At 47.4% G+C, this 11,395-nt stretch overlaps 1 protein-coding gene and 1 long non-coding RNA gene across 6 annotated transcripts in view; one reads left to right on the top strand and one right to left on the bottom strand.

Annotated features, from left to right (window-relative positions):
• Window positions 1-620: 620 nt before the first annotated feature.
• LOC116098748 lies at window positions 621-5,329 on the bottom strand. Its single transcript, XR_004121934.1, has 3 exons — window positions 5,250-5,329; window positions 4,576-4,659; window positions 621-1,162 (listed from the first exon to the last, which is right to left on the bottom strand). It is a non-coding gene; the product is annotated as an uncharacterized LOC116098748 (long non-coding RNA).
• Window positions 5,330-7,908: 2,579 nt separating this feature from the next.
• Kiaa1549 (KIAA1549 ortholog) overlaps window positions 7,909-11,395 on the top strand; it is a 140,734-nt gene continuing 137,247 nt past the window's right edge. For 2 of the 5 annotated variants that reach the window (XM_031381571.1, XM_031381570.1), the window contains exon 1: window positions 7,909-8,216. In XM_031381571.1, the coding sequence (XP_031237431.1) occupies window positions 8,075-8,216 (142 nt within the window). In that variant the 5' untranslated portion in view covers window positions 7,909-8,074. The remainder of the gene's footprint in view (window positions 8,217-11,395) is intronic. The other 3 variants (XR_004121932.1, XM_031381568.1, XM_031381569.1) reach the window with 2 other exon arrangements.

Below are 11,395 nucleotides of genomic sequence, written 5' to 3'. Positions count from 1 at the left end.
CAAGAGAGCAAGAGAGGAGGAAGGCAAGAAAGAGGGCAAAGAGCAAGAGAGAGAGGAAGAAGGCAAGAGCAGATCATATCATCTTAATGCCACAATCTTCAGTGTTGCGTTACTTCCAGTGACGCATATTGTTGTACATTAGTCAGTGTACCCAGAAGAGGGAGTCAGACCACCTAGAACTGGAGTTACAGGTGGTTGTGAATCCCTTACAGATGTGTCCAGATGTTTATCTCCTAGATAATTCCAGAGACTGTGAGGATGACAATCAACATGTCTACTGCACGTATTTTTTTTTCTTTCTTTCCAACAGTTGCTTCTGGTCTTTTACAGAGGCTCCATTTCAGCTTTTCCACAGTTATCATTGCTCTTGAGTGCCTCTCCTTGGGTCCTTTTCTCCTAGCAAGTCCTCTCTTCTCAGGTGCAGTCACACATTCTCATGGCTGTAGCTAACGACCTGTCATCGATGGTTTTCATGTATGTGTCTTTGACCTTTTGGTTGACCCTCTCAAGCCCCAGCTCTTCCTCACCACAGTTCATGCTAGCTGGACTCTTACGGCCAGAAGTTGGGCATTCAACTCTTTCTCTTGTGTTCGAATCCGACCTTGCCTAGTCAAAGGCTTCTTAGATAAGGACCCAAAAGCCATGAGCCAAAAAAGGCAAGAAAGGCTGGCTTTCATCAAAGTGAGAGGAAAAAAAAAGTCTGCTCCTTGAAATATACCATTAGGAGACTGAAAAAGCCAACTGTGGGCCAGGAGAAAACATGCCAAAAACAGTAATCTAATGGAAGATTTGTACCAAAAATATGTAAAAATGCTTAGAAGTTGGCAGAAAGGAAAATGGCCTATATAGGATGTGTAAAAGATGTGAAAACATACTGCCCCAAAGAAGGTCTGGTGGGTACAAATAAACACAGAACATGGTGCTTAGCATTGTTATAATGCCAGAAAGAGTTATTTGTGCACAGCTACTTGACCTATTTAATTAAAACTGCAACAAAGCCGGTGTCGTGGTTCATGCTTGCTCTTTCATCCATTTGCGAGGGTGAGGTTGGATGATAGAAAAGTCTGAAGTCAGCCTGGCAATTTAGTGAGACCCTGTCTCAAAATGAAATTTAGAGAGGGCTGAGATTGTTATTCAGTGGTCTTGGGTTCTTGTTCCAATACTGTAAAAACATAAGCAAAAGCAAATAAACACACAAATAAAATCAAGTGTCAACAAAGATATTCAATAGCTAGGATTTTATATATTGCTAGTGGGAATGTAAATATAGATACCACTTTGGAAGACAATTTATCAGTTTCTTTCCTTCTTTCTCTCTCTCTCTCTCTCTCTCTCTCTTTCTTTCTTCCTTTTTTTTTTTTTGAGACAGGGTTTTTCTGTATAGCCCTGGCTGTCCTGGAACTCACTCTGTAGACCAGGCTGGCCTCGAACTCAGAAATCCACCTGCCTCTGCCTCCCAAGTGCTGGGATTAAAGGCATTCGCCACCACTGCCTGGCCCAATTTATCAGTTTCTTATGAAGCTTAATATGCATTTGCTACAGAATCTGGTAATTCTCCTCCTAGGTATTACTCAAGAAAAATGAAAGCAGTTTATACAAACATTAGGAAATAAATAATATCCAAGAAAGTGGAAACAATCTAAATGTCCATCAGTTAGTAAAATGGATAAACACATTGTGATATGTCCATTCAAAGGAATACTGCTATGCAACATAAAGGAACAAACTATTGATACATGCAACAACTGTTATAAACTAAATAACCGAGGCCCCAAAAGTTGTATATATTTAACCTGGCCTTACTTTACGAGCTGGGTAGTGGTGGTGCATGCCTTCAATCCCAGTAGAAGTAGGCAGGTCTCTGTTTGAGTTTGAGGCCAGCCTGAACTACAGAGTAAGTTCTAGGACAGCCAGAGCTATACAGAGAGACCTTGTCTTGAAAAACAAACAAACAAACAAACAAAACAAAAAACAAACAACAGCAACAAAAGTTGTATATACTATATGATCCTGTTTATATGAAATTCTGAAAAAAGCAAAATTATAGATATGTAAACCATATTATTGAAGTTGCCAGCAATTTGTATGTATGTGTGTATGAGTGTGTGTGTGTGTGTGTGTGTGTGTCTGTGTGTGTGTGTGTCTGTGTGGGTGTATAGGGATATATGGCAAGATGATACAAAAAAATTTTTTTTCAAGATTTATTTATTTATTATATGTAAGTACACTGAAGCTGTCTTGAGACACACCACAAGAAGGCATCTGATCTCATTACAGATGGTTGTGAGTCACCATGTGGTTGCTGGGATTTGAACTCAGGACCTCCAGAAGAGCAGTCAGTGCTCTTAACAACTAAGCCATCTCTCCAGCCTGATACAAGGAAAATTTAAGGCAATGGCAAGGTTCTTTATCTTGAACGGTGGTGGTTATAGAATTCCCTAGACTTGTGAAGGCTCAGTGAACATTTCTAAAAGGTGAATTTCCTTGAACTCAATTGCCTGACTAAATTTATCTAACTAAATTAAAGATGTAAAAATGAGAGAAATGAGAAGGGTCGAGGGTGGGAGAGAAAGGGGGAAAGAAAAAAGAAAAAATAAAAAAGGCAAGGAGGGAGAAAGAGAAAGAAAAGAGGGAGAGGGAAAGCTAGGTGGGAGAAGGGAGAAACCATATACATCTGAGGGAGACTTTCTGGGCTATGTTAGCTGATTGTAAATACTGAAAGTAAAAAAAAAAAAAATAAAGATGACTGAATCAGGGGGAGAAGTCATACATGGTTCAAGTGTATTTATTTTCTGTGTATGGATAGGTCGCTACTCTGTGTGTATCCACACATCAGATGGGCCAGAAGAGTGCACTGGATGACTGAGGATTGAAACTAAAAATGGTTGGGAGCCAGCGTGTGGCTTCTGGAAACTGAACTCAGGTCCTCTGGAATGGACCACTTGAATATTTGTGTTTTGAGTTAGGCTTTCTGGACTACATGTTGAAAACAATTTTAAATTGTGATAGATATTGCCAAGATATCCTCCAAAATGCCTATATCAACTGACCTTCCCTTCAGTAGGATTTGAGAATGCCCACTTCCCCAAATTCTTACAAATGAATAAGATAAAAAACTTAAGCTTGCTGTCTTTGGTGGTGGGAGATATTTAAATCCTTCATGCTTCATGCATGCAGGGTTGCAGTTTCCTGAGAGAGGGTCTTCTCTCCCTCTTCAGCCTTTTCTCTCCAAATAGTTTTATACATTGTTAATAGAGTCATCTTTCTTGTGTTTTATTCTAATATTAGCTCAAAAAGAGCTTTACTAATACTTCATCGCCTGCAGATGAAGCTCAGATCCTTTAAGACCCGTACCGGGTCTTGCTCTGTGCCTGTTTCACTCTTCCTTCTTGTCCATCAGCTCTTCTCTTCACTCTAACTGGATGCTTTCCATCCCTGACTATGCCTGAAAATCCTGGGAAGCTTTCTAAACAGAGTGCTGCCCAAGCCTTAACTGCCAACATTTGAATTTAATTCCTGGAGGTGTGGCCCAGGGATAGTATGCTTTAGTTTTCAAACTCCAGTTGATTTTAAGTAGTTGCTAGGGTTTTGATCCAAGGTTGAGCTGATACATCAGTTAGAAGAAAAATCTCACATTTCTGTTATTATGTATTTGTACAGACATTCCTATTCTCTAGGTGCAATCCTGCTAAGTCTCGTAGCTTCTAATTCCTGAAGTCCATTTCAGGTGCTGTCTGTCGAGTGCTGGGAATTGAACCTAGGACCTCATGTATGCTAGGTAAACGCTCTATCACTGAGCTATATCTCAGCTCATGAAGCTTTCCTCCTGTCCTACCAAATACAAATGACCCCTTTGAACATTTAGCAACAGCGATGTCATTCTAACATCTGAAATCCTCTTCTTTGTAATAGGGTCATTTTGAAACTTATTTTTTCCCCTCTACAAACCCATGGTGTTGTGTAATAGTCTCCTCTGAGATGAACATATTCCTCTCCACAGGGAAGCTCCTTAAGCAGGAAGGGGAAAAAAAAAAAGCCAAAACTAAAAATCAAACAAATGAACAAAATCTTCAAGATAGCTTTAGGAAGTCCCTGAAACGGACAGATTCCCTAAGCCCCTCCTGCCAGAGTAATAAAAGTTGAGAGTCCCCCTCAGAGGAGCAGAGCCCAGCTGCAAAGACTCTCAGACCAGGCCAGCTGTCTAGAAGAGACAGAAGCCAGCTGAGCTGCCTGGAAGGGGTTTAGACCAACTGAGTCACTTGGAAGGGACACTCTCCATCATGTTGAACTTCCTGTATGCTCTAGGTCCCAGCTTTGTGAGCTGTCACCCATGCTGGGGTGGGCTTTGGTGATGTAGTTTGCTTGTTTGTGAGTCATTCCTGTTCCTGTAAGTAACCCCTAACCTATATTCCTGTAAATCATCCCAAAAGAACTCATGGTTCACCAAGTTGGACTTTGCTGATATCTGGTTAGTCGTTGATGCCCTGCCTGGGACAACACAACACCTGGCTAGTGATATTTCCTCACGGCTTAGCACAATTTTGTGGGACAGCCTCAGGGGCTCAGTAAACTTACCCTGGTTGGTTCTTTCTCATGCACAATTGCTCTGTGCCAGGCACGGTTTGCTCCAGTTGTCCCATGGCTCGATGTCCAATGTCGCTGTAATGATTGACATTGGCTCCTCTAGTTAGCACAGAAACGTTGTTTTTGCTTGCACACCATTCTTCCATCATTTTAAATTTCCTTTCATTTCAGTTTTTGAGAGAGGATCTTACTATGTAGCCCTGGTTGTCTTGAACTTGCTGTGTAGACCAGGCTTGTCTTGAACTCACCGAGATCTGCCTGCCTCTGCCTCCTGAGTGCTGGAATTAAAGGTCTGTGCCACCATAGCCAGCCTCCCCTTTCCCCCTTTAAAGGTCTCCAAATAGCTGTCACCAGTGTGGTATCTCTTGTCACCAGTCTGCTTTCACTGGAACATGAGAACCATCAGAGAAACGCTTCCTCCTGCTGTGATACTCCTAGCGCCCACTGTGGTGTCTGGCATATGTGGCAAGTACTCAAAATGTGAGTGGAACTTAACATAATGTGTGGACCTCATATCAGTTACCTTTCTTATCACTGTGAGAAAATACTGACAGGAGCAATGTAAAGGAGAAAGAATGTCCTTGGGCTTATGGTTTCAGGGGTATCGGTTCCTTGTGATGGGGAAGATGAGGGACATTCCTGTGCACAGGAGTTATGGCCCCCACCTGTTCGTGCCATGGTAGATCAGGAAGCAGAGCCATGCAGATAGAGGGCATCTGGAAAGAACACACACCCACAGTGAAGTATCAGCAAAGTCTGTGATGAGCAAAAAAACTGAAATAAGACACCCATCTTTGCCCTTTAGTGTGCAGACCTTCCTAATAATGTGGTAGGCTGAGTTCAGGGGCAGAATTTAAGACCCCTTGTGTTGTGAAAGCATTCACTCAACTCAGGTGACCCTCAAGCTTGTCTTTACATCCTTGGTTCTTTGCTTCATCCTATAGGATCTGTGTAGATACTTTTTCTACCTGTCAAAGCCTCATTACCACCCTTGCAAACAACTACCCTGACCCCCACCCCATAGCCAGACACAACACTGTCGACCCACTTTTGGAAAGACAGACCTCTCAGGATGATACCACACGGATTCTGGAATTGAGTCGGGCTGAAGAAGTGGAATTATGGGGTTCTGGGGGGTTCTGGGCACTCAGGCATGGGAAAGATGGATCCTGATGGGTTTTCCCTTGGCTCCTCAGACTCCTGGGCCTGTGGGGCCCAGGTGCAGCTGGTAGAGGCCCAGAGCTGTGCTGTTTTGCCCATACCTAAGAGTAAAACTGACCCCATCTCTCTCCCTCCCTAAACCAGGCTAGAAGCCTGCTGAGGAGCCACGCTGACTCTCCCTCCTAATTGTTGGTGCTTCACTTGTGGCTGAGGGAAAGCTCATATCTTACTTATTTATACATAAAATGAGATTGGGTGAAAATTGTCTAAAAATCAATGCTTCTATCTCCTTTTATGTCCCCCCCACCCCAGTACTGACAAGTCATACAAAGTGTTAAGACATAGCCACTAGATCTGTTCATAGCATCGTTTTGTGCAGATGCTCTGAGGCTGTGTCCTAATCCCTATTTTTAGACATAAATGTGCACAGACGTGTGATTAGGTGTGGGGGCATGCATGTGCACTTGTGTATGCACACACACATTCCTGCTTACCTTGAGCATTCATTCCTGCTGGGTCTGCAGAGTTACACTATCTGCCAGCTGAGCTCTGGGAGTCATTTTGCTAGACAATGAGGGAGAATGCTCTAATTCCCAACAGAGGTTGGTTTTACGTTTTGAGAGCAGAGAGACGAAGGGACTCTAGGGATCCCCTTTTTCCTTAGAGAGTTGATGCCCTGTGGTCCTTCCTGTTAGCCCAAGGTTGCATTTTTCTTTCTTTCTAGCAGTGTCTGAGTTGACTCAGAATGGTGTGGGAGATTCCCTTCTCCCACAGTCATGTCTAGCACAGACGGGAACTTCCTGCAGGCTGAGGCCAATTGTAAAGGACACATAGATTCCCATCAATAAATGTATAATGAAATCTTCCTGGGCCTGTGGGGGATCCTGGGTGGGGTGATAACATGTTAGAACGTTATTTTAACTTAGTGTGTGTGTACCAACAAGTTCACAAAAAATAACATAACACAATAGGACTAAATGTCGAGAACTGCTCCAGGTGGGTGGCCTGTGGCCAGGTGAGTTGTGTATACAAAGAAAAGCCAGGAGAGAGGGGATCCATTCGGAGGGCTACTTTGGTCAGGGTGAGGACATGCTCAGACAAGCAGACTCTCCACTTGGGTATGCTGGAGACAACTCCGTGGATGTATATGTCAGGGGGAGTAGGAGAGCAATGGATGGGGGTTGCTTATGACAAATGACACAATGCAGCACAAAAATTAGGGTCATCTACAAAAGCTTGTAACCTAGATTCTCATTTCCCCTGAAATTTAACAGGTGCCTTTTTTTTTCTTTCAGAACAGGGACTTTTTGATTCTTTACCTAGATAGATGAGTTTGCCCAGCAAAACGGGGTAGCATCTTTCTGGTTCATTTGCCTACCTCACCGAAGAGCAACCTTGATCCTTTGGCCAGTCTGGATGGCTAACATTTCCCACTGTCTGTCATAGTTTCTCAGTCAACAAGATACTTCTCTTTATGTACAGCTTTCAGACCATGGCTGGTGCAACCTCTGAAATATAACTGCCTAAAATTGTGGTGTGTTCCCTCACACCTTCCCTCAGAGTTACACACTTGGCTCTTAGCACAGAGACACATGTTAACTCCCATCCATATCCCCATTTCCCCGGGAAACTAAGCCCCAGCAGGGTCTTTTTCATCAGGGCAGCAGGCCCAGGTCTCTCCAAAGGCCCACCTTCGCAAGGTGGCAGCGCTCTGGAAAGGCAGAGGATGAGCTGAGCCCTGTGTGCCTCCTCCCCAGCCTTTTCCAGCGCGCGGGCTCTGGGGAAGAGAGTCCACGTCTCTCGGCTTTGTCCGCTCGGCAGCCCCGGGTCTGCCAGGGACCTGGGCCGCCCCGCACACACACCTGCTGCCGGCCCAGCGTGGGCGGCTCGGGAGGAGCGTGCTCCAGAATCACTGGGTTTGCAACCGTTCCTCCAGCGCCCCGGGGGTGCTGGTGCGGGTGTGCGGCGGCGCCGTCCCGGGCGCCCTCCTGAGAGGCGGGTCCTGGGGGAGGGCGGGGACCAGGTCCCGCCTCGCTCTCCGCCGGACCGCCCGCAGGCAGGCGCCGGGCCGGCCGGGAGGTGGTGCTCGCCTCCCCGCGCGGGGCCGTGCGTTGCCCGGCAGCGGCTGCGAGGCTCGGGAGGGGGCGGAGCAGCGCGGCCGGCGTGCAGCGGCCCCAGTCCGCGGATCCGGCCCGGCCCGCCCCCGCCTCGCCGGCCTCGCTGCGCGCCGGTGCGAGGCGCCCAGTCTCCGTCGCAGCGGCCGCCGGCGTCCCGGGCCTGAGCGCGCCCACGCCGGGAGGCCGGGGTGCCGGGGAGCCGACGCGTGGCCATGGAGCGGGAGCCCCGCGCCAGGGTTGCACTGGTGCCGGAGCGGTGCGGCCGCGGGCCTTCCTCCCGCCACCGCCGACCGGGGCTGCTGCTCCCCGGCCTCTGGCTGCTGCTGCTCGCCGGGCCGGCCTCGTGCACCTCAGGTAAGCCTCGCCGAGCCCCCCGGGACGCGGCCGCCACCCTGGCCGCCTTCTCTGCCGCGCTCGTCACCCCCTGGCTCCCCCACCCGCCCATCCTCTTTTATTCTCCACCGCTCCCTCGCCCTCCTTGCTGGAGATGCTTTCCTATTCTTCCTGGGCCCAGCAAATAAAGGCAGGGAGGAGATGAATAAATGCAAAGGAAAGGAAGCGAGCGGTTTCTGACCGGTCTTGCCAAAAGGTCTGCAACCTGGTCTTCCGTGAACCATGTTGCCCGAGGCGGGTCTGGTGGTTTCTGCTCCGAAGATGCCTATTTTCTTTTTATCCCCCTTTGCAAAATGCAGGCACTGGAATTGTGTTTGTGCACGGCTGTGTTAATGTGGCGTAGCGAATGTTTTGGGATACTTTTATTGTTGGGGCAGAAGGGTGCATCTGGTGTGTGCTGTAGAGCAGTTGTGCATTGCTGTGAACAGCCAGTATTCCCCCAGATGTAAGCAAGCTGGCCGTGTCCCCCCAGTGCACCAGGACACAAAGAACATCCAAAGAAAAATCTCTTGGAAAGCTCCCTGGCCATGGATCTTTCCAGGGAACTAGCTATTGGTATTGCCTCTACAAAGGCATTACAATGGAATGTGAAAATATTTTGAGTCTGAAGTGTCAGGGCATGAAAGGAGTCATGGTTGGTTTTATAATAGATGCAATTTAGTGACTGTTCATCAGCATGGGATTAAGAGACATGATTTATGAGGCGTGTGGGTGGGTTTTGTTTGTTCAGGAAATGGTTTAATTCATGTTGCTTCTCTGAAATGTTTATTTGTCCACCCTGAGCGTGCACTGGACAGAAGGCCTGGAGACCATCTCCGAGGTGACACAGTGCAAGCCTGTGATTTCCCCAGCACACACATGCTTGGTTGCTTTGTGGGTAGAAAAGGGAAGGTGAAAGGAGCAGTTGAGGGTGGAGAGCTTCTTCACACTGCCCCAGGAGAAACGGGAGAGCCACAGGAAAGCCACGAAAGCAGCCCAGAAGCCTCCCTGCTGGTGGGAGCAGGGCCAGAGGACTGCCAAGTGGCCTGAAGGAAGGAGAACACATTTGAAGGTGTCCCTTAGGCCCTACTGTGGGCATTATAACTAGCCACACAAAGGGGATGGTGGAATAGAATGGAGGAAGGGACTTCAGGGAGCACAGCATGGGACCCATTCACTCACTCAGGAGGAAATCAAGGCAGAAGAGGCTTGCTCAAGGTCACCGCCTGGATGATGAGAGGACTTGCTGTAGCTCTCCACTCCCCTTTGCTCCTCGAGATCCACAGACTGGGGTCATAGCTGAAGCTTCCAGAGATTTCCTGTAGCCGGGTGGAACACTGCCTCAGGGAGCCACAGCAGAGGTAGGGTTGACAGAGAGGGCTTCTTTTAGGCAGCTGGTGCAGAAACTTTACCTAAGCTAACACCTCCTGCCTCTGTCTCGAGAGGTCCAGTCCAGTGTTCTGCGGAGAGGAGTTAGTCCTTCTGAGAGCTCTTGACTTCAGTCAACAGAGAGAAGCTGGATTCTGCTGGATTTGACCATTATGGGACCTAGCTCACTAATTGTTAACACTGACGTGTGCCAGGTGCTGTGTGACCCAGTCACACTGAGGGCTAGCTTTTATGATCCCTGCCTAACTGAAGAGGACCTTAACAGGAGTTTAAGAGAGTCTGGCTCCAGATTCTATGATACACTTAGCTTCTCGGCCCCAGCATTTTTCCACTTGCACGTTGTCATCTGGAATATTCCGGAGAGGTGGTAGGAGATAAAGTTGTTGCTAAACTTAAAGACACACGGTGGGTGTGTCTACACTGCCTCCCCCTTGTTTAGAAAGCCCTTTCTTTCTGGTTCTCTGCTACTCCTAATCCAAAATCCAACTAGGAGACGTGAAGTTCTACGTCTGCTCTAGAGCTGACATCACAGAGAGAAGCGGCAGGCATCCTTTCACTAAGTTGCTTCTCTGGTTTACGTAGCTGCCTCTGGGCAGGGAACACAGAGTGAGAACCAGTGTGTGAGCACAGCATCCAGCTTCAGGGGCCCAGCCTCAAAACAAAGCAAGTGCCGATGTGTGTTTCCACTCTGAGTGAATTGCTAGGTGGAGTGTCTTCAGAGATGACCTGCCCGGTGATCTGATCGCAGGCTCTGGGAAGCCAGCTTGTTGGAGGGTGTCTTGGTAAGGTGCCTAGGCTGCTTGTGCGGTGCCTGGCCATGGCCAGCAGCTGTTGATCCTAGGATAAGGTGGTGTGTTTGGCCCAGGTTTCCCCTCAGTGGCACCAGGACCCTCTTGTCTAAGTGTCTCACTTTCAAAACAGTATGGGTGGGGAGACTTTGCTGAGGCCTGTCCTGGAGTGGTGGGGGTGAGGGGATGGGGTTGGTTCCTTAATCTTGTTTGCAGTTCCTCTGGGAGGCAGCAGTCCTGCGTCTGGCTAACAAGTTTCTCATCTTCAGCAGAGATGGACTTGATTTTCAGGTGGTGCCCTTATTGCAGTTTTCGGAGAGAACTCTCTGCTGTATTGATTTGTTGTCTGTTTTATTTCCTTTAGCATTTTAAATGCATGATTTTTGTTGTTGTTTTATTTTTCCGGGACTAAAGACCCATCCCCACCTGGTGATTTTTTTTTTTTTTTTTTTTTTTTTTTTTTAAAGAAGCCATGTCTAAGTTGGGTCTTGACTTTCACTGTTGTGGAGACTTCTGAAATGCTTGGAGATTTCTTTTGAACATTGTGCTTTCAGGTAGCCAGCGCCCACAATGGAAAAGGAGAGAATGGTGGCCCATTCCTTATTCAGGGACAGTTCTACTTAAGAATTAGGGTTATTATGAAATCGACAGCATGGCAGAATCTAGAAATTAAAGATGCAGAAAACAGTCACTCGGGACTTGGGGTGTGCTCAGTGGTATAATGCTGGGTGGCTTACACAGGCCTGGGTTCAATATCCAGGACAAGAAAGGAGGGAGGTGGCTCACCCACAGTTCCACAGCCCATACATAACAGTATAAGTGGGTTAGGTTTTGTTTTTATGGTAGAGTTTTGTTATGTAACCCAGGCCTTACTGTGTAGACCAGGCTAGTTTTAAATCTGTGACAGTCCTCCAGCCTGGCCTCCCATGTGCTGTTATTAAAGGCATGGGCTGCTACCGCTACTGCCACCAACACCACCACCAC

The sequence above is a fragment of the Mastomys coucha genome, unplaced genomic scaffold (genome assembly GCF_008632895.1).
Source record: "Mastomys coucha isolate ucsf_1 unplaced genomic scaffold, UCSF_Mcou_1 pScaffold20, whole genome shotgun sequence".
Lineage (NCBI taxonomy): Eukaryota > Metazoa > Chordata > Mammalia > Rodentia > Muridae > Mastomys > Mastomys coucha.
This window is presented reverse-complemented; position numbering and strand designations above follow the sequence as displayed.